The 21,559-nt window shown below is 54.8% G+C and overlaps 2 protein-coding genes across 6 annotated transcripts; both read right to left on the bottom strand.

Moving 5' to 3' along the window:
- Positions 1-285: 285 nt before the first annotated feature.
- Positions 286-3,706, bottom strand: LOC139601236 (probable E3 ubiquitin-protein ligase makorin-1). Its single transcript, XM_071450075.1, has 8 exons — positions 2,753-3,706; positions 2,153-2,272; positions 1,768-2,054; positions 1,471-1,562; positions 1,139-1,359; positions 796-906; positions 582-705; positions 286-508 (listed from the first exon to the last, which is right to left on the bottom strand). Exons 1-8 carry the CDS (start codon positions 2,821-2,823, stop codon positions 353-355), a joined length of 1,182 nt encoding a protein of 393 aa, XP_071306176.1. The 5' UTR covers positions 2,824-3,706; the 3' UTR covers positions 286-352.
- PPARD (peroxisome proliferator activated receptor delta) lies at positions 3,701-20,681 on the bottom strand. Of its 5 annotated transcripts, none has more exons than XM_071450070.1 (8): positions 20,634-20,670; positions 18,129-18,216; positions 9,409-9,637; positions 8,568-8,719; positions 7,754-7,892; positions 6,973-7,175; positions 6,219-6,672; positions 3,701-5,818 (listed from the first exon to the last, which is right to left on the bottom strand). In XM_071450070.1, exons 3-8 carry the CDS (start codon positions 9,536-9,538, stop codon positions 5,571-5,573), a joined length of 1,326 nt encoding a protein of 441 aa, XP_071306171.1. In that variant the 5' UTR covers positions 9,539-9,637; positions 18,129-18,216; positions 20,634-20,670; the 3' UTR covers positions 3,701-5,570. The 5 variants fall into 5 exon arrangements, with proteins under 5 accessions (XP_071306171.1, XP_071306174.1, XP_071306175.1 ...); XM_071450073.1 differs by having other exon boundaries at positions 6,219-6,669; XM_071450074.1 differs by having other exon boundaries at positions 9,409-9,523; positions 20,634-20,650.
- Between the last annotated feature and the right edge of the window lie 878 nt (positions 20,682-21,559).

The following is a 21,559-nucleotide window of genomic DNA, read 5'->3' as shown; positions in this document are numbered from 1 at the left end:
CCGGAAGCGTAGCGTTATACAACCCGTTTTATTTCGTTATTCCCGGATTTGGCTAAAAAGAGTTTAAAACAGTGCCCCCCTTGCTGCCCGGTCCCCCCCCGTGGATGTCAGACCCCCCCGCTGCCTGCAAGCACCCAGCCCACCCCACCCGTGGGTCTGCCACGGGCGCAGAGTGGGCACCAGGGCAAGAGCAGGGGGGCTGTGCCCTGAGTCTCCCCCGGTGCACCCATCAATGCCAGACAGACTCTTCCCCATCCCACCCCATCCCTGCAGCACCCCCGCGGCTGGAGCCACCCCGAAACAATGGCAGGAGTCAAAGCAGCACCCAGGCCCAGCGTGGTCCCCCCACGACTCAGTCGGAATCGCTGAAGTCGATGAGAAGCATCTCGCGGCCATAAATCGAGTGGGGAAATTCTGTCTCCAGCATGGCCAGGGTGAGAGCCCACTCGAGCGTGCAGAGCTCCTCATCCTCCTCGTCAGAGCTCTCCGAGGAAGAAGGGATGAACACCTGCAGCAGAGGGGGGAGGATGAGGCACGCTCCCAGTGCCCAGCCCAGCCCCGGGATGTGCCACCCCACCTACCGTGGGCATCCTCAGCTGGCGCTGCCTGTGCCGCCGCAGCCAGCTGGCAGGCAGCTCGTGCAGGTAGATGCACTCTGATCTGAAAGGGCAGTAGCCACGCAGGAAGAATTTGCACCTGATTTTCCTGTGGGATGCCAAGCATAGTTGTGAGTGTAGCTCTCAGAGCAGCACTGAGCCCACAGCCCTGCCACCCGCAGCAGTGCCATGCACTCACCCTGTCCGTGCCTTGAAGGCTCTGATGAGCTTCTCCTTCTCAGCCACATCTGAGATCCAGTATTTGTGGGGGATGTAGTAGCTGGAGGGGATCCGGCACTCTGGGCAGGCCCTGGATGAGGGTGATGGGTGCAGTTGGGTGTCCCAAGAAGGGAGCAGGGAGCATGGGCTCAGCACCCACCCTGGCCTCACCCAGCACCCCCATACCCATCACCACCCCGAAGCGCCTGTTCTCAAAGCAAAACCACTCCAATCCCAAAGCCACATCGCCGGACCCAAGGAAGAATTTCAGGGCACAGAAGGGGGAATGGTGACCACCCTGCCATGTGCCCATGGCCACTCACTTTATGACAGCGCTCTGGAAGGCCCGGCTGCGCCGCCACCTGCGGATGCAGCCCAGGCAGTAGGCGTGGCTGCAGTTCGGGAGGATCCCGAAGAGCCGCTCCTCGGGCAGCGCCTTCTCGTACACCCTGTCCATGCAGATGCCGCACACCACAGCCTCGCTCCGGGCTCTCAGCACTGCAGGGGTGACCAGGGCTGCCTCGGCACCTGGCTCTGCAGGGACCTGCAAGCAGACCAGCACAGCGTGGAACCCCCTGGCTCTGTCACTGCCCTGGCCTCGGGGAGCAGCACAGGGTGACAGGGAGTACCTGGTCACAGGAGACCCCAAACCCACCTTTGCAGGGTCAGCCTGTGCCGCCGTCTCCAAAACTGCCTCTTTGGGGTCAGAGGAGTCTGGCTCCAGTGCTGGCCCTTGTGGCTGGAAGCCTGCAGGAGGAGAATCTTAGAGGGGAAAAGCTCAGAGACCTGGGTGGGCTGCTCAGAGTGTGCAGCTTCAGCAGTGACAGTCCTGGCACTGCAGAGCTCTCCAGAGCCCAGCCTGGCCCAGGCTTGGTCATAGGCAGAAACATGCACAGGCTACTTCACCATGGCCACCCCAGTGTCATGGTCCCCTGGGCAGCCCAGCACCTACCTGAGGCACCCTGAGCTTTTGTGGGGACAAATTCTCCACTGATGGCCCCACGGGGGATGTAACCAACTGCTGGGATGTTCTTCTTGTCTTTCTCTTCCACTTCTACCTCCACTTTGGGGAACTTGAAGGCCACACATGTCATGCTGCAGGCCGTGGTGCACTGGGCTCCCCTCTGGTCCTGGTCCACGGCTGTGGGCTCAGTGCCAGGCTCCTGGCCACAGTGGCAGTGAGGCCTCAGACCAAATTGGGTTCCTACTGGCACTGGCTCCTCCTGCATGTGCTGGTAGCTGGAGGAGCCCAGGGACAGATGCAGAGGGTCCCATCATTTCAGCAGAGCTCCTCCAGGCTCCCAGCCCACCCTCATGGCATCACAGCCCTTCCTTACCTGCACTGCTCTCCGTAACGGCAGAACCCACGCTGGAAGTACCTGCAGACCTGGGCTGACTCTCTGTCGTGTGAGAAGCGGCAGCTCTGGCCCCACCGGCAGGATCCACGGGCAAAATTCCTGTTAGCCAGGGGAGCAGTGTGGATGGGCTCAGACGCTGCTCCAGCCCTGCCCTAGAGCCCCCCCCGGTACCAGCTTTGCCCCCAAAAATATGTTGGGGACATATTTTGGAAGCCCCCCCGGCTGGTGTCTGGGAGCCCTCGCCAAGGGCAGAGCCAAGGGGTCCTCCCAGCCCCATCCAGCCTAATCTCCTGCTAATTGCCGAGCAAAGGAGGCCCAGGACAGGGACTGGGGGCTCTCCTGGGGGCTGGGGGAGCAGCGGTACCGAGGGCTGGGGCACGGAGAAGGGTGGGAGCCCTTGGCTGGGGGCTGGCAGGAGCGGGGGCATGGCTGGAGTGCTGCCGCCCACCCCCAGCTCCGGAGGGGATGGGGAAATGGGGAGGGGGATCGAGGCCATCCCTACCCCCACAGCGAGGGGCCCCATCTCGAGCCTGTCTCCCCCAAAAGCTGCTCCCGACCACCCCTTCCTCAAGCCTTTACCTGCACGGGGGTCTCAGAGAGCTCGCCTCGGTCCTTAACAGCCCAGATGCCATCATCGAGCCCACCTCCATCTCTTGCCCAGCAGTGAACGGGGCTAGGCCGCCTCCCAGCGCTATTTATGGGTCCGGCTGGGATCGTTCTCCCCCAATAGCCGGGGACACGTGTTTGGGGCGGAGGACAAGCCCGGGCTAGTTGATAGCGGCCGCCGCCGAGCACTGTTTACACTCAGTCAAGGACTTTGCAGCGAGGAGCCTGCAGCCCTAAATTCTGTGTATTCTAATTCTTTTACCATTACTATTCCCCCTTCCTTTTCAGCCCTGTCTTTAACTCAGCCTGTGGATTTCACTTCTCAGTTCTCTCCCCCATCACACTGGGAACGGCTGGATAAGGTAATGCTGCCTGTTGGGGTAACCACACAGGGAGGGTCTCCAGCCAGGTCTCCTGGGACCCCTGCCCAGCAGCACCACGGCTCCCAGTGCCCCCAGCTGCATGGGAGAGGCAGGAGCAGTGGAACAGCTTCCCCCAGAGCACTCAAGCCGAGCACAGGGGAGCCTGGGGGGTCTCCAGCTCCTCCTGAGCAAATTCTCAGGTGTTTTACCACAGCCAAGGACAGCCAGATTGCCAGCACTTGACTGCCCTGGAGCTCATTATTCCCCCCGTCGCGGTGTTTTCAGCTCATTTCCAGCTCCACCCCCAGCATTTGGGGCGCAAATCCTCCAGCTGAGGCTGGGATCCTGCTTAGGACTGGCTCTTTCTGCTGCTTTAGGTTTGCAGGCAAGAAAATCACAGCAGGTATGAGATCTGAGAATTACAGAGCCTCGGGAATCACAGCAAATCCCTGGAAATCACAGCAAATCCCATCACAAATTTCTGCTGGAAAGTCTCCCACGGACAGCTGCACCCAGGTGCTGAGAGAGAGCCCACAAAGACAGGCTGGATGCTAAAAGGTTCTTAAATATTTAGTTCAGATTTATTTAAAGTCAAGTCAGTTTGTAGACACTATTTATATTATTAAAAACACTTGGAGGTTTGTACTTCTAGCAAAAATATACATTTCAGTTTGAGGGTTGTTATACTGTCGAGGAAGGAAGAGCAAAAAGTTTCCCAGGTGATGGGCACGAGTCCTGCATTGCCACCGGGGTGGGGACAGCACCGGGACTTTGGGAAGGACAAATCCCAGGCTCCAACCAGCACATGCATGTCTCCAGTGCCTTCCCCCAGAGGGCTTCAAAGTGCTTCAGAAATGGTGATTCCCAACACCCCTGCGAGGTAGGGACGGGAGGGCTGGGCAGGGAAACTGAGGCACGGCAAACTGAGGAGTGTGGCAGCAGGGGGAGGTTTGGGACCGGCCAGCCCTGTGATGGGGAGGGAAAGCCCAGTGCTCTTCCCCTTTGGGTTTTAAAGGAATTATTGCACCAGGGAAATCTGCTACCCTGAAGAGGAGGAAAGTAAAATAAAACCGAATAATTTGCTCCCACAACCCCTCCTAGGGAATATCAGTATTTTAATAAGGCTGCTCAGGACACAGGGAAGGAGCTGCAGACAGGGAAGGGTCACTTTCATTATCCTGAAAGGGAAACTGAGCCCTTCCCAGGTCCATCCTCCCCCTGCCCAAAGCCCAAGGGACACAGCCCCCACCCCAGGGGCCTGGCCTGGCCCAGGCAGCACCGTGGTGTTTCACTACAGCTGTGGGAAGTTGTGAGGTAAAATCCCAGAGTGGTGCTGGGATCAGGCAGACCTCCAGGCCTGGAGCTGTTCCCACTCTTGGGAACAGTGGCAGAGGTGGACTGGCAGCTTCCCTGCCACAGCCACGCTCACTGGGAGGCTCCAGCTCATTGTGAGCATCCCAACCACCCCCTCCCTGGTTATAAATCCTTGGCATTTACAGCTGCAAAGCTCTCTGCAACCAATGCACTAACAGATCCTTGTGCTCCTGCTCGGAGCAGGCAGCATGTGACAATCCAGGTCCCTTTCACAGAGGGGAAACTGAGGCAGGACACCAAACCCTGACCAGCTCAAGGCCTCTGACCCTCCACACACCTTTTTTGTAACTCAGGTCTGTGCAGAGCAGCCTGTGGAAGCCACGGATTCTGTGCCTCTGCTCTGAAGGTGAATTTTAAGGAGTTAAATCCTTTCCCTGCTACTTCCCCATCCCAGCCTCTCTCCTACTGAGGTGCCAAGGGACAGGTTCCCTATGGAACAAGGGTGCCAGGAGCAAAGGCTCCCACGCAGCACCCAGGAAGGCAGAGTTCCCACAGTCCCACTGGGAGACAGGAACACACTGCAGAGAACAGGGGGGGCTGCAGCTGAGAGTCTCCCCTGGGACAGCCCTACATGTGTTCAAATACTCCAGAGCTTTTCTTTGGGAAAGAGAGGAACATCCTTTCATCACACTGTCCCAGACTTCATGGCTCAGGACCACGTCCTTGGAGTGCAAATGAACAAGAGAATACAGACACACCCTAAGTGCTGCTGTCAGCCCTGCTGGCCTCTGCACCCCCTTGGCCCTCCTAAGGACCAGGGCTCCCCACCCACAGTGACCTAGCTGCCTGAGCCATGTAAACTGGGCAGCCAGAGCTGGGCCACAGAAGGGGAACAGCAGCTTTGCAGATTTGTTAGTGTGTGTTAACGGAAGCCCTGGCCGAGCAGGAGGCACCTGCAAATCCTGATGGCATCTTGCCCTATGTACCGTACGTCAGGGTCACGTAGAAAAGAGTTTCCAGTAGGAGAAATGGAAGACACTGGGAAGAGTTTTCTTTGTTTCTGTACAAAGAGTCTTGACGGGAATCCATGGCTTCATTCTCATAAATAACAGTCCTTAGTACATGTCCTTGTAGATCTCCTGCAGAAGTGGGTGCAGAGATGTCTCTGTCTCTGTCTTCTTGATCTTCTGCACCAGCTGGGCGTGCTCTGTCACCAGCTGTCGCAGGTCAGCCATCTTCTGCAGCAGCTTGGGGAAGAGGTACTGGGCATCCGGGTGGTTGGACTGCAGGTGGAACTCCAGCGCTCTCAGGATGTTGTCTTGGATCTCCTCCACCTGCTTCACGTTCATCAGGCCAGGGCGGTCTGTGGAGAGGAAGCAGGGGAGCTGCAGGGTCATGGTGCAGCCCTCCACAGTGCACTCTGCTCCTGGGGAGAGGGAGCCAGGGACTGTAACCCACCCACCATGACTCCAACCTCATCAGCTAGAAAGGGGAGAAGTGTGCCCTTGGACAATGTGTCCACAGCAGCACATGAGAAGGAGATGTCACTTCTACATTCCTTGCTGTTGGTCCAAGCTTGCCAGGTATCACCTCCACAGAGAAGCTTTGGTTTTGGAAATGTTCAGTTCTTCTCTCATGCCCCTGAGACATCCCAGGCTGACCTCAAACCCAGCTGCAGCTCACTCCCCTAGCCCCCTCTGAACCACCTCTAAGCAGGGAGAACTCTCTTCCTGACCCTGGCACGGCCGAGGGCGCCCGCTCACCTCCACACAGGATGATGGCAGCCACAAACAGGGACAGGTCACTGTCATCCAGCTCCAGCGCGTTGAACTTGACAGCAAACTCAAATTTGGGCTCCATGATCTCACTGAAGGGCTTGCGCAGGCTGCGCAGGAACTCGCGGGTCACAAAGCCGTTCCCGTTGGCCACCAGCAGCCCGTCCTTGTTCATGATGGAGGCCAGCATGGCAAAGATGGCCTCGTGCACCCCGTACTTGAGCAGAGTCACTTGGTCGTTCAGGTAGAGGCCGACGAAGCTGGGGATGCTCTTGGCGAACTCGGTGAGCTCCCGCACGGTCTCCACCGTGGTGCACTGGCAGCGGTAGAAGACGTGCACCCCGATCTCCTTGTAGGGGGGGATGCCGTTCACCAGCTGCTTCCACACCAGCCCCTTCTCTGCCTGCCACAAGGTGTCCATGTCATGGATCACAAAAGGCTGCTTGAACAAGAAGCAAGTTAGGAGTCTGCTGCGGGGACTCGAGGTGCCAGCTCTGCTCAGGACAGTCATGTTTGTCTGTCTGTCCCTGTGCTGTGCCCTGCCTCCGGGGCTGACAGTGCCCAGCTAATCTGCACCCACCCACCACAGCACAAGTGTGCAGAGCAGTGGGGTTTTTCCCAGCAAGGGGCAGGACATGCAGAGCCCACCTGGCTGCATGGGAACAGCTATGGCAGCATCTCCCAGAGAACAGTCCCCCGTGCTGGCCATGGCCAACCCCACCTGTCCTGGGAGGGAACTTACTGGGGTGCTGCTGGCCTTGCCGGTCAGGATACCTCTTGCCTTCTTTTTGGTCATGTTGAAATTCTTCAGGTAGGCGTTGTAGATGTGCTTGGAGAAAGCTTTCAGGTCAGCCACCTGTGGGTTCTGGCAGCCGATCTCGCTCGCTGTCAGCCCTGCCACCAGCTTCCTCTTCTCTGCCTCTGGCATGCGCCCAAAGCGGATTGCTGGGGGGCAAAACTGGGGTCAGGATAGCAGGGGGCCCCCAGGGGATGCATTCAGAGAGGCAGCAGCTTGTTCTGCCACTGCAGACAGACAGGTCTGCTGGAGAACACCTGCAGCTGCACAACACAATGCTTCTCCAGCTGCAGTTCTTCCAGCACTAACACCTTCATGAAACAGCCACTGCTGCTTCCTCACTCCAGACTCCCATCCCATTCCTCCAGCTCTTGCTCAAACCCTGCTTCCCACATAAACACCTTTGCCTGTCTGGGTCTGAGATTCTTACACCTGAAGTGTAAAAGTCCTAGCACAGAAAAACAATTTGTGTGTCCAGTTCCCTCAGGGCCAGTCCATAAGGGACAGCCATGTGCCAGCAGCTGCACTGCATGGGGGGAATGAATAGCCCCTTCTCATACAGAAAAAGGGGAAGAGGAATCAAATGATTGAAGCACTGGGTTTGAATGATCCCCTGGCAAGAAGAGCCATGGGCTGAAGCACAGCAGGCCATGGGCACCCTTCACAGGAGGGCAGCTGGCCCTGTGTCACCCAGCTGGCCAGGCCTGTGGGCAGCAGTGACACTCACCATTGTGTGACATGCCCAGAGAGAGGCATTTCTGGAAGCGGCAGTACTGGCACTTGTTTCTGTTCTTCTTCTGAATCTTGCAGCTCCTCTCACACTTCTCGTACTCCAGCTTCATGCGGATCGTCCGGCGGAAGAAACCCTGCAGGCAGGGAGGGAGCAGGGGGACATGGAGTCTGGCACCAGGCTGGTTTGTTATCCCCAGGAGCTGCAGGGAGGCTCAGGAGGGGGAGCCCTGGGTCTCTCTGGGGGTCTATGCCAAGAAAAGGTCATGTGGTGGCAGAAAGGAGCTGCAGAGGAAGAGGTGTGGGGGCACCCCATGCCTGGTGCTGTGACTGTGCCAGCAGCCCACAGAGGGGGATGGAGGAACCAGCCATGGCCAACCCCAGCCTGCAGGAATGTCTGGCAGGATCTGGGCTGCTAACACAACCCTGCTGGATCTGCTGCAGGGGAAAGAATTCCAGAGGAACATCCAAGCTGCAGCCAGTGATCCCAGGGAGATAAACACACAGCTCACTGCTGATCTGCAGAACACAAACTATTTTTAAAAATAAACTCAGGGTCCCTATGGGGACAGATGGATTTGCCTTACACAACAAAGCATGACAAGGCAAGGTTTGGGCCATACAGGTCTCAGCCCTCTTCCCAGGGCAGCATTTGCTGCCTGCTGATACTTGCCCCTTTCTAGACAGGCTGAGTTTTTTACAATCAATCCCGAATCCCTGTTTTGCTGCAAATCTTGTGTGAGGAGGCAGCCCAGTTGCTGGGATCTAATCCCTGCTTGGTGCTGCTGGACCCAGCTGTCCCTGGGACTCACCTTGCAGCCCTCACAGGCATGCACGCCGTAGTGGAAGCCCGAGGCTTTGTCCCCACAGACCCTGCACTCCACGTTCAGCGCTCCCAGCGCCGCCTCCTCGCAGCCCATCTGCAGCTGGTCCGACAGCGAGGGAGAGGAGCTCTGTGACAGGTCTGCAAACACACACAGGGACATGTCCTTCCATGTCACAGCCACAGGCCCAGCTCCTGGTGTGGCCAGCTCATCCAGCTGTGGGGCTGATTTCTGGCCCTGTCCTGCCTGCCCCTGGTATCACATCTGGAATCTGGCACTGGCTGCAGGCAAATGCCATCAACAGAGCCAAGAATGCCCCAGCAGCTCAGACTCCACATCAATGCTCCTTTCTTCCCTCTGGCATTCATGTCCTGGCAATGAAACCCCAACCAGCAGATTTTATAATCCCTTGTTGGCCAGCTGCTAGCACAGGATATCCCAGCTGGAACATCAAGGGCTCTGGAGGAGTCTCTTCTGCATCCACAAACCTTCTCTCCCACCTCCTACAATCACTTTGCTCTGAGGATCCCAAAAAGTGTCCAAGGAAGCATTCCCAAGCACCCTGGGAGGCCCCTTGCTCTGAAGCACAATGTTACCTGTCCTTTTAATTTCCACTCCAAAACCCATTGCCAATGGACATGCAGTGATCTCAGAGGAAGAAGTAAGCCTCTCCATAACTTGGAGCATTATTTCACAAATAAATGTGAAATGTTCAGTTCAGCTGAACTCCATTCAGGGACAGATCCTCTGCCCTTGCAGCTGGGCATGCTGCCTGGGGGCTGTGGACACCTGGATGCTCCACAGGATGAGCTCCTGTGGCTCCACTCACCTGTGTAGCTGCTCGAAGGCAGCGAGCTGTCTGGTCCTCCAGTTGGGTCTGAGGCTCCACTTGCTACCATCACTGCCTCTTCCTCTTCCTCTTCCTTGACCTCAGGTACTTCCTCCTGTAGTTGTTCCATAATTGATCACCCCTCAGTGCCAAGACTGCAATCCCTGTCATAGCTCTGGCATCATCCGCGTCTATCCAAGATGGACCCCACCAGGCTGTTCCTGCTAGCCTGCAGGACATGGAGAGAGGCCACTGAGTGCCTGCAGGGAGCAGCTCAGCAGCAGGGCAGTGTCACCAAGCACACCACTCCTGCTCTGGGCTGGCTCCTTGGCCAGTGAGACATGCAGAGCAGGGCACATTTAAAGATCCCTCTGCACTGTGGAATAAATATTCTGTAGGATTCAAGGAAGCAAAAGCTCAAAGAATTGTTTTTAAAGCCCAGCAGACCACAAACCAGCCCAGATAACCCAGGAACCAGGGGTCCCCAGCTTATAAGTCCCATAGCAGCCATGCTGCCCCAGACAATGTCCCCCAGAGCCGCCAGTGACCTGGGATGTGATGGTAGCAGCCAGGGCCAGGGTCTGACAGAACCAACACCTCCAGAAGGATCAAAGTAGGGCTGGCTTCACCCTCTGTCCCTGCCCAGCCATGGCAGAGCCTGGATTGGGAGCAGCAGCTGATCAGGGCACACTGTGCCCGTGGGTCGAAGATACTGGGGGAGCAGGGCTCAGTGCAGCAGCAGGCAGTGGCTAAAAGTCCCTGGCCCATGCAAGCCATCTGCAAGACTGATGGCTTCCTGTCAGCCCTGCACTCGCACTCCTTCCCGTCAGAGTGCTGCCAGTTGCAGCCTTTGTGTTTGTTTTCACTTGGCTCCTCTGCCAAGAGCTGGGCTGAACGTGTTGCTGTTGCTCTGCGCAGCTGCCGGGCCGTGCTCAGCCACGGGTCCAGCAGTGCAATCCCAACAGCCACACAATCCAACCAGTGTCTTAATCCCGGGTTTCCTGTGGGAGGAACGGCCCCATCCTCCCCCACACACTTCCTCTCCTTGTTTGCCTTACTCCATCCCAAAGAGCCCACAAAAACCTCCAGCCGTCCAAACGATGCAGCACCGGTACCGTGGCTATGGCAGAGCAGTTCCCACCTCCCTCCCAGCCATGCTGGATCTTGATCCCTAAACTGACTCTTCTTGAATAATTAACATCTCAAGCACATCTTATATAAAGTTCCATCCACTTCCTTAAGAGAGTTATTTTTAAGTGGAGAAATACCCATCAGGAAAGCCACTGAAATCCAGGTTCAACGAAGAGAGCTTCGATTTGCAGACCCAAATTAAACTAACACAGGATATTGCAGGGGCCTTGTATAAGGGCAGCCCCAAGCTCTGGGATGGTCTGTGCCCTGTGCCCAAGCCCACAACACAGCTCAGGGCTTGCTGGGCAAGGGCAGCAGTGACCCAGGACTCCCTGGATTTGTTTGCCCTCCCACAGCAGACCCTCACACCTGGCAGCTTCAAACTTGAGCTGCAGCCAGCTCCTTGGATTGCTGGAAAGACATCAAGGTCAGAGCTCCCTGAAAGAGCAAGGAAGCAGCTCAGGGAGAGAACAAAACCTGCAGGTGGGAGGCTGAACACAAACACGTCACAAAGCCAGAACACAAGTCACCCCTGGAGCTGGTGCTGTACCAGAACCTGGGTCTCCTGTGGCTGAGGGAGCTTTATTTTCTCCCTCCACAGTGGGAACTCAGAGTGCAGGACAGGTGGCTTTGTTTCCAGGTGAGGTACACTAGTGGCACCAGTGAGCACACTGCCCTGTGCTCCTTGGCAGCAGCAGCAGCAGGGGCTGCTCCCTCCCTGTGCCTCCACATGAGCACTGAGGGACCATTGAAGGGCTGTGTTATCCTTGGCCTCTGCTCACACATCCCACACGGTGGGACATGGCAGACAGGCAGGAAAACTTATTCACTGGAGATGGAGGGTAATGAACTTCACTGTTTTCAGGGTTATATATAAATGATCACACCAACATCAGGGAAACACTTTTGCCTGGAAGAGCAGTTAGTGGGGGAAGCTCGTGGCAGGAGAAGCTTGTCTACAGTGGAAAATCCATCCTGCAGCAGCTTAACAAGCAGCTCATTAGATTCCCCTTGTCCCTGGCACCCAGCACAAGCCCCTTGCTTTAAACCCACTGCAGACAGAGCTCTCTGCTTTGCCCCAGATGTCTGCACAAGCATCCCATGACTTGCTGTGCCCTTGCCTCAATGCCTGTTCCAAGGAGCTTTGGTAACCCTGGCTGAGCCAGCAGCTTCCTCTGCAGCTGGTGCAGGGAGGGTTTGTTTGCTGGCTCTGGGCTTGGGCTGGTGCCTGCTGGCTGCAAACAGCTTGGGCAACAGGTTTGTCTTTCCTAGAAGATGGCATCTATGCCAAGCTAAACCATCAGTGGGAACAGGGAGAGAGACGTGGCACAACCAGGAGAGGAAAAAAACAGGAATAGAAGTTAAAAGGAGATAAATCTTCAGTGTGGATTCCCTGCAAGAAGGTAGAGCTTCTCCAGAGCTGACCAAGATCCAAGCCTCTAGATCATCAACCAACAGCTTGTGCCCCTGTGGCCTGGCAGTTCCCCTGGCAGCCAATCCTGCTGATTAGCACATAAACCCTGGAGCCAAGCTCAGAGTTTCCATGCAAAGCACCAAAGAAAGGTCCAAACCTCCCAGGAGTCAAGTCACAGAGTTGATCTGCCCAAAGCAGTTGTTCAAGACAACTGTACTATCAAAGAGGTCATGAAGAATGGCAGAAGGAAACCAATAAAACGTGGGAGTGCTCCTCGCTTGTGTTTATTCCTCTGGACAAGAAAGTTCACCAAATTCACAGCCAAAAGAAACAGAAGGGGTGAGTTGAGAAATCAGCACTGTGATGTGCAGCACATTTTGAATCCACAGTCAAAAACTGACCTGAATCCATAAAGGAGATGTGATTGCTGCTGGTTGACCACCTTTTGGAGACTTCCTCAGGTTGTGTCACTGCTTCCAAGATCTGCTGATCAAGTACCAGTTTCTGTTCCTCCTCCTACACGTCAGCTATTACTAATAAAAGCCAAATAAGAGCTAAGCAGATGCTGCAATACAGGAAAGGTAACTGAGAGTACAAAACAGGCGAGAGGAACGCTGAAAACATGTTTATGTTTGCTCCTGGAAGATCAGCATATCCCCAAATTAGCCAATGAGATCTCAGCAGCCCTTAGTAGCTGAGTGTTTCCTTCCTTACTCAAAGTCTTGGCCTCAAGGCAGGCAACACACAAAAATAAACTACTACAGCTAGCAAGGAAGAGCCCTCCCACACAGCACTCACCTGGATGGACATTCTGGGACAGATTTTTCCCCTTGAAGCATCTGCTTAGATGCTGCACCATGCCCCAGAGCCCAGTCCTGTGATTCTCTCTCCAAGGCTGCTCAGTGTAGACCCCCTGTGCTTCCCCAAGAGTGAGCTGGGCTCACTGAGCACAGGGGTGCTGCCAGAGCTGCCATGACCATTAGCTGCTGCTAATTACTCCAGGACTTGTGGCACAGGGTGCAGGAGATTCCCTCAGCTGCCTGGAGCAGCCTGGCTTGCCAAAATGAATCACACATCTATTGCATGTTTTAACTCACCCACTTCCTGGGCACTGAGGGGGGAAATAACCCCAGCCCATTAAAAAGGTTACAAAACTTGCTGGATTCTTCTCTTTTTGTAGCATGATTGATGCTGTCCCCAAAACCAGGTCATGACATTTTGCTCCGAAAGGAACTTGCTGCTGGTTTTGTTCAGACTCTAAGAGGTGTTGCAGACACAGAAAAAAGAGCAGATTTTGGGCACTGAACTCTCAGCCATGCACAAAGCAGGGTCTGCCAGGCTGCTCTTCTCCAGGAGTTGCAGCCATCCCTGGCTCCAGCAGCAAGCATGCGTGGGATGTGCTCCAAAATGTTGAGATGGCAGAGATGGGAAGACAGAGGAATCATCCCTGAACAGCTTCCCAGCAGAGGGACTCCCTGCCCTCATCAGGCTCTGTGGCTGATGGGCAGCAGCAGGGCAGGCAGGGAAAAGCTGCACAGCTCTTAGCTCTTAATGGAAGTGCTGCTCCATGACCTTCAGCAAATCTGGTCAGGTTCCCTACCTCCATTTCCTTGATCATAAAAAAAAAAAAGCCCCAACCAAAACCAAAACCCACCACAAAGAAACAAACCCAGGATTTTTACAATGCTTCCTTCCTGATCATTCCCTGGCTGCATTAGCTCATGGAGACAGCATGTTTTGGAAGTGCAGAGCAATAGATCAGTGCCAAGTGTCATTGTTTATTCCTGCATTACAGATTTTGACACCTGTTAGCAGTCACACTCGCAGGTCTGGCCTGCCCAGCCCCAGATCAGCTCCCTGCACTGCTCGTGACCATCTTCTCCTGTTGTACATTCCTGTACAAGGCATTCCAGGATGACTTTCAGGAAGTAAACTGGCACATCTCATTCTGCCAAGTGCTGACTGGTATTTGGGTTTAGTGGTCAACTCAGGACAGCCAAAGTATCTATGGCCAGGAGGGGCACGTGGGTCTGACCCACTGGAACAAGGACAGCAGCCAGGAAACAAGCAGGTACTGGAAAGGTGACACCACTGGGACTTCTCAGTGCTTGAAATGGCACAGAAGTGCTGCTATTTGAGAAGATCATTAAGTCTGGCAAAGAGAGAGGATCATCTCCCCACAACCCAGGGCACAGCAGAGGTGGCTGTGAAACTGTGGCAATGCTTTGGGATCACAGTGCAAACCTGGCTGTGTGGGATATATTCCCCTTCCCTTCAGCATCCCCGAGGTGAGGAGGTTGGAGGCTCAGAATTCAAAGAGGCACTGTAAGATGACGTGTTCCCAAACTGCTGAAGTCCTCTTGGCTGTACTCCAAGGCAGTCAGTTTGCTCAGGGACCCCTTGTCCTCCCGAACCTGAGCAGGACACGTGGAAGGATCTGGTTTCAAGAACATCAGTAATTATAGAACAGGGCTGGTGAGGGAGGAGCTCACAGAAACAGCAACACCACTTCCCAAGGCAAACAGTGGGCACAGGGTGCTGCAGACTCAGAGCAGCACTAAAATGGAGCTCCAGGAAAGGGGCGAGTGGAACAAGCTGTGGCTGTGAACGGGAGCACTGCTGGTGGCCAGCGAGGCCAAGTTTGGCAGTGCTGCACACACCAGCACCCAGCTTAGATTTCCTCCAAGTCTCAGGGTCACTGGGACACCAGCAAGTGCCATCCATGCTTTGGAAGGGGCAATCAGCTCCTCAGAAAAGCAAGGGGGGCAGAAAAGCAGCAGTGGGCCGATGAGTCACTCAGGATCACACACATGCATGCAGCCTCTGTCTGGAGCCAAACATCCAGCAGGCCCCTAGGTTTTAGTGCTATGTTACCAGTGCTCCCAGACGCACAAAGATGCCCCCAAAACCAACAGCAAGCCTCCTCCTCTTTGCAGCAATAGATTTTAGACCCCATGGATTAACCAGGAAAAAAATAAATCCATCAGCCTGTAAGTTTTGTTATGTTTACACTTGGACTCGCAGAGAAGTGCTACTTGGTTTTGTAGACTTTAGCAAAATACCCTGGGCACCAGGCATGCTGCTCTGCTCCCAGGACACAGCTGACAGAGAGCAATTGTGCCCAGGCCCAAGCTGGATGATTCAGCAGGCCCAGGAACATGCGCAGCGGGACAAACGGAGCAGATTGCTGTGTCTGCTGCAGCTCCCCTTCAGCCACAGAGCAGGAAAACAGAGGGGTCCCAGTCTGAATGCACACATCCCCCCAAGAAAACCTCCAGAGAACACCAGAATCGCTTTTCCACACAAACTAGTACAACACCCTCTCAGGGAATGAGGTGGGAATGCTGTTTCCTTGCTATTTTTGGCCACATTCACATAGCAATAGCTGCCTGGACAACAGAGATTCCCCAGCCTTTTCAGCAGGGAAAGGAGCAGCCACGGTGTCAGTGTGATCCTGCCAAGACTCACAGAGTGCTCTGACCATTTGGATTTCTGCCTCGGCCCCCAGAAAACAAAATGCTTGAGCAAAGCATTCGCACCTTCCATAACATCCTCGTGCCTTTGGCACAGTCTTGGGGGTACAGGGTGAGCCACAGAGCTCACAGCCAGCATCAGCTACTGCTTCCTGACACAGCCAGCTGCTGGCAGCTCAGCAGGCTCCTCACCAACAACCCTTTTCCAGAGATCGCCATGTCCCTAAGTTCCACAACACAAGTTCTACCCCATGGACAGGAGAACCCAGGGGTGTTTTCAGAGATGTGGGTCTCTGACCATCAGCACTCGTGGGGTTAACAGCTTTCAAGAGCCAACATCTCCAGCAGAACCCATATAAACAATTTGAAGGTGAAAAGCTGATTTGGACATTTGCAGAAATATCCCAGATGGCAATATGATGAAATCAAGAGTTCCACTGAAAAACACTTGTAACAAGTCAGGCAGGACAGGGATTTGAGCTTAGGTTCCCATCAACAAGATGAGTGCACAAAGCATTGCTTATTTTGAAGCCATGTCACACAACCCCTGCCAGGAAAGGCCTGACAAAGCCTGTCCTAATGAGATAGGCATGTGTTTCGCAGTAAAGTCTGTCTTAACAGCCCATCAAAGAAATGCTTCCCTATCTGCTCATCTGCCCTTTCAAATCACCAAAACCATTCCCTGTCTCCAACCCACATATCTGTTAAGGGTTGAACATGCATGTTCTGGTTTTTGCTATTTCAAGTTCCAGCTCCCAGACCAGGGCAAGTCAGGAAATGCAGCCTGATGGCACCAGCTTGGATACCCTGGGGGTGACCAGGCTGTGCCTATGCCCCAGCACCAGAGGTGGGTTCTGCCTTGACCCAGCACCAGAACAAACACTTGTGCTGTGCTTTCATCCCGCCACTTCCTCCTCCATGGTCAGGATTCCCCTGCAAACCACTCCCCAAAACCCCAAACTTTGAGCAGAGCCTGTCTGTGAGGTCCCCAGGAAAGCACCCCAACATACACAGGCATTTCAGAGCCCTTTCAAAGCCAAACAGACCTGACCAAAACGATCCCAGATGTTCACAAGCTCTTGGCTAAGCCTTGGAGAACACAGACATTTTCCAGACACTACGACTGAAACAGTGAATATTAAAGCATTTCAAGAAGTCATAATGAAACTAAGATACATCTCGAGTCAGTTCTGCTCTGAACCCTTCCTGCAGTCAGGCAGGCCTCCAGTGAATGTCATCCCAAAACATATTTTGGGGAAGATGCACTTCACAATCTCCTTGACCAAAAGGATTCATACTGGCATCAATCATTCCACTCTAAACCCTGCTTTGGGAAAGCAATTTCCCAGGCATTCTGCCAAGGCAAGCAGACTTCAGAATAATTAACAAAAAAATAAAACTAGTTCTACAGAAAAATCTTACTTGTCCTCACTATCCAAATAATTTCTGCTTGTCCAGATTTTCCCAGAGTATCCAAAATTACTGCAGCAGTGCATCCCTGAACAGAGAGACTTCTGGAAAAAGCAGAGATTACTCTGCAGCACCTGATGAGAAGCACCAATGCAGCCCGACGAAATTGTGGTTATCAGATTGTTCCTGCCCTAAGCAAAAGAGTCAGTACAAACCACAAAACCCCTGACATCCAAAATGTCATTGTCAGGGCAAGCCAGGCTGGGCTCTGACAGCAAATAACCTTTCAGGCATAAGCACTGTAACATCATCTCACCCAGTTAAAACATCATTTGTATGTCAGGTTCTGTTGTTCAGAGGAGCCCAAGAGTCTCTTGTTGTGCCAATCCTTCAGTCTCCAAGAACATTTGCAGATTTCCAGTCCATAATTCAATAGCCACAGACGAAACACTCCCCAAAGGGCAACAAGATGTACTGTACAAAAATACATATTTTTCAAAAGGCTTCACGCAAGAAAGACAGAGCCCATCAACACCAGAAAGGAATTCTGTACAACAATGCTCTTCTGATCAGCAAAGCCTCACGGGGCTCATTATAAAATCCTCTCCACACGCTGTGAAGATCCTTGGAAGTCTGTGTCTTGAATACCAGAACAGAGACGGCGTAACCATTGCGCCAATCTGACACAGAACCCACAACAGCTCAACACCTCAGAGCTGTGTTGAGGCAAACACACACCCACAGCCACATGCAGACAGCCACAGCACCGCTGATTCCAGGAACCGCTCCAGAGGTCTGCAGGCAGGACAGTGCCTGCCCATGGCCTGCTGACCACCTCCTCCAAACCCCTGTCCTGCCTCTGCCACGGCCTGCTCAGCTTTGTCCCACACCGACAGCACCAGCACCGGGCCGTGTGTGGGACTGTTGGGTGATTGGTGACCCACGTGCAGCTCCGGATCTCGTGTGCCCTCCCTCATCTGCAACAGCCAATTTCCATCATAAACATCAGTGAAATAATGAAATGTTATGACACTGTGCTTTGACAGCAAGAGCCAGCTGAGGAGAACAGGATTAGTCCTCACAGTGTATTCCTAAAGTAATCCATAAGATCATATTCAGAAACCGAACAAAAATAAGGCACTGAGTTTAAAGTTAAAATTAAATTTAAGAAAGTTTAAGCTCACGGACAAAGGCAAACTTGCTGGAAACAAGCTGCTCTTCCCTAGCCCAAGTTTTCAGAAACGCTGCTGAGTGCCTGGGTGGGAGGCCTGCATGCAAAGGGGAAGGGTTACCTCTGCAGAGCAGCTGTCCCTGTCCGCCTGCCGCCGACAGCCACCGCTCGGTCACCATGTCAGCACGGACACCAGGACCTGGAGCAATCTGCAGGAGGACACACAGCAAGTTGCCACGGCTGTGCTGAAGGCCAGATATTTATGCTGCTGGGAGCGCTGGGCTGGGTCCAGCAGCAGCTCTGAAATTTAAACACACACTGCCTCTTTTGCACGCTGAAACCCCGGGCCAGGGTGACTGCAGGGAGCCGCTGCCACAGGCAGCATCTGCCCCAAGACCAGGAGGGAGAGCAAACCCTGGGGTGTCCCCATCCCCTCACCATGGATGTCACCTTTGCCTCAAGGCACCTGCAGCCAGAGGCTGATGACCCTGAGCTCTTATGACAATGCACAAAGTTGATGCTAGCAAAAAGGTCTATGGTGGCCACAAGGCTGCTTGTTTACCCAGCTTGCTTACTCCACCAGAAAGTTCCTGCAACTTTAATGAACTTCCTCTTGGGTGGCTGAAACTTAAGGATTCAACAGAGTTCATTCACTCTTCTTGGTTTTCCTGATAACTTTGCCTTGTATGAATTTCAGACTCAAAAGAGAAGGAAGAGACTAATGCTGAAAAAAAATGGCTTATGAGGCTTTGAACTAGAGGACTTAGAGGAAATATGTCCTATTTTTAGACAGTTATGCAGACTAACTGGACTAAAACATTAAACAAAGATGCTGTGAACATGATGCTATTTGCACCCGCATACCCTCCTTGACATTACCCAGGCTTAGCTGCTCCTCCCACTCCAATGAAAAGCCCCATTTTGTATTGCTGCCCTTGGCATGGGACAACCTGTGAGGCAGCTGAGGACCAGCAACAGACCAGCAACAAACCAGCAACAAACCAGCATCACCAGCCCCTACCAGGCCAGGCAGCAACCTGCGAGTGCTGTGCTGAGAGTGAGCCCCCAGTGCAGCACATCCTTCCAGGTCTGACATGGAAACTGCAGCTGCCCAGGAGAGATGGAAAAAGAAGATGAACCCCCTGCCTCAAAGGGTGAGTGTGGCCTGAGTGTAGAGGGTGTTCCCTACAGGATCAAGAGGAGGGCACAAGTGCGAGATCAAAAAATCTGTGCGGAGCCCCTGGCACTGAAGCATCAATCACATCAGAATTTCCCAATCAGTGATGTCAAAGCCACATCCTCTTGAAGGCAGTGATTGCTCTTGTTTAGAGGTGGGGGCTGAGGACAGCACAGAGCTGTGCCAAGTGTGGATCCAGCACCAGCCACAGAACTGCCCTCAGGAGCTTCACTTTCACACCAGAGGGGGGTTTTCAGCCCTTCTCCTCCAGTATGGAAGACAGTTTTTCCTAAACAATCCTGACAAAGTTTCTCTTTAATCTCTCTGACAAAAAACAACACTGAAGTCATTCCAGCCCCACTGGCACATCAGGAGGTGGCTTTCTCCTCCATCAGCAATAAAGCTCAGCCCCATTCAGTAACACAGCATTAGCCTTGACATTGTCAAGGAGGGCTGAATCACATGAAGGGAGTGCACAAATCACACCCTGAGCTCTCTCTCATTGCAGACCAGAGTGCTCTGCTGCTGCTGCTGCCAGAGATCTGAGAATTAAAACTAAATGCCTGGCTCACCTTGTCCCATTCACTGCTAAATGCCAGGGCGTGCCCATCACACTGCACACAAGGCAACACTTGCACCAGCTCAGCAGGGCATGGAGGGAACCTGCCAGCACATCCCACCTGGATGCTTCCTCTGCTGTCCCTGGCTGACACATGTCAAGTCATCGGGAAAACTCCCACCTCAGCCTGGAGCATGTTTGTACAGAAGAGGATACTCTGCTGAAGGCAATGAGGGACTTGCATGGAGAGGGCAGGAGGAGAGTAGAGCAGAAACAAGAAACAGGACATGGGCTGCCTCAACCCACAGGGCACTGTTTTAGAGACCAACACTGCAACCAGCCCTGGGACTGATTCATGGGGCAGCCACTGCTCAGACCCCTCTGCATCACCGTGATGGGCATTGCCCAGACCCTACAGCACATCTGATTCCTTCCCACACGCACGTCCTTCATCTGGGATCCCAGGGCAGGGGGGAGTGGAATGGGCAGAAATGAGGGATGAGAAAGGACTCTCAGATCCTTCTCCTGGAGCAGCCCCTCACCAGATGCTCTGCTCAAGGTCCATCCTTGCTTCTCCTCCTTCCAGCCCCAGACTCCTGCAGTGCCTGGCACCCTCCACCACCCCACTCTGGCAAAGCAGGCAGGCACAGTCCCCCTAACCCTCCTCTCGTGTGGGCCATGTACCCTCCTCAGTCCCGCCTGATTTCCAGGAACTACAGCCTAAAGTCACCGATGCCCCTCACGCCGCAGCTCTCCACACCCACGTCCCCTTTGCACCGAGCCCTGTCCCTCATACCCGCAGGCCCAACCCTGTCACCCCCTCAGCCCCTCACACCCCCTCAGTCCCTCAGCCCCCTCACACCCCGGTCCCCCCCGTCCCTCACACTCACCTCGCGCACGGCCCCGCTTGTGCAGCCGCCCCCCCCCGCCCCTTTCCCCGTCACCCCCGGCCCCGCGCGTCACCGCGCACGCCCTGACGCCACCGCACCCCGCGCGCTCCCGCGGCCAATCGCCGCCGCCGCCGGGGGGCCTCGCGCCCGCGTCACCACGGCAACGGCCCCGCCCCCTCCGCGCCGTACCGCCCCCTGCCGGGAGCCGCCCGCACTGCGCCCCGCGGCGGGAGCGGGGCCTCATGGGAAATGTAGGCGCTGCCTGTGGCGTAACCTGGGGGCGGGGAATTCAGGGGGCGGAGCGTCCTCAGGGCTGCCCAATATGGCGGCGGCGCCGGGTGAGGGCAGTTGGCCCCGCGCCCAAATACCCCAAGCATTGCAAGTGACCCCTTCGCCCCCAGCAATTCGCACCGCGGCCCGCTCGCGCCTCGATGCAAGACAATAACCCAGCCTCGAGGCAGAGCTGGGAAGGGCTCACTGTGCCCAGAAAACCCGTGCAGAGTGGTGGGATGCTCTGTCCAAGTGGCCTGGCCAGGATTGTGTGGAGCAGGCAGGACCCCACTCAGGGCCACCCCGATATATGATCTATTGTGTGTGCCAGCAGAGGGAAGGGGACACAGGCGATGCATTTGACCTGCAGTCCCTGTGCCCCCGCTGTGCGTCAGTGTGGCCGCGTGGGCCTGGGGAGGGCAGCCCTGCACCCCAGGCACACTGAGCGCTTTGTCCCTTCGGCCACGGTGGAAAAAAACTGAGAGAAACACTGAGAGACTGGGGGCAGTGCCTTTCGAGGCCCGGGAGGAAACAGATCATAATCTCCCCAACGAACTCAGCTCATCTGCGAGTGCAGAGATTGAGTCGGTGCAGAGCTTGCACCCAGGGCCTGTTCCAAAGGCCACCCTGGCTCTGTGCCCCAGGCTATAAACACC

The sequence above is a fragment of the Agelaius tricolor genome, unplaced genomic scaffold (genome assembly GCF_023055355.1).
Source record: "Agelaius tricolor isolate 1412-34295 unplaced genomic scaffold, bAgeTri1.0.p SCAF_30, whole genome shotgun sequence".
NCBI lineage: Eukaryota > Metazoa > Chordata > Aves > Passeriformes > Icteridae > Agelaius > Agelaius tricolor.
Note: the sequence above shows the minus strand (reverse complement) of the source record. Positions and strands in the feature narration are given on the sequence as shown.

What these genes read in the sequence shown, in the direction of transcription:
- LOC139601236 (XM_071450075.1), bottom strand. Translation starts at nt 2,823, where the DNA reads ATGGAGGTGGGCTCGATGATGGCATCTGGGCTGTTAAGGACCGAGGCG. An exon ending in CGTTACGGAGAGCAGTGCAG is followed by an intron (nt 2,055 to 2,152) that starts GTAAGGAAGGGC and finishes GGGCTCCTCCAG; the next exon opens with CTACCAGCACATGCAGGAGG. An exon ending in CACAGGCTGACCCTGCAAAG is followed by an intron (nt 1,360 to 1,470) that starts GTGGGTTTGGGG and finishes GTCTGCTTGCAG; the next exon opens with GTCCCTGCAGAGCCAGGTGC.
- PPARD (XM_071450072.1), bottom strand. Translation starts at nt 9,538, where the DNA reads ATGGAACAACTACAGGAGGAAGTACCTGAGGTCAAGGAAGAGGAAGAG. An exon ending in GCCTTCGAGCAGCTACACAG is followed by an intron (nt 8,720 to 9,408) that starts GTGAGTGGAGCC and finishes GTGTGTTTGCAG; the next exon opens with ACCTGTCACAGAGCTCCTCT. An exon ending in GCAAGGCCAGCAGCACCCCA is followed by an intron (nt 6,673 to 6,972) that starts GTAAGTTCCCTC and finishes TTCTTGTTCAAG; the next exon opens with CAGCCTTTTGTGATCCATGA.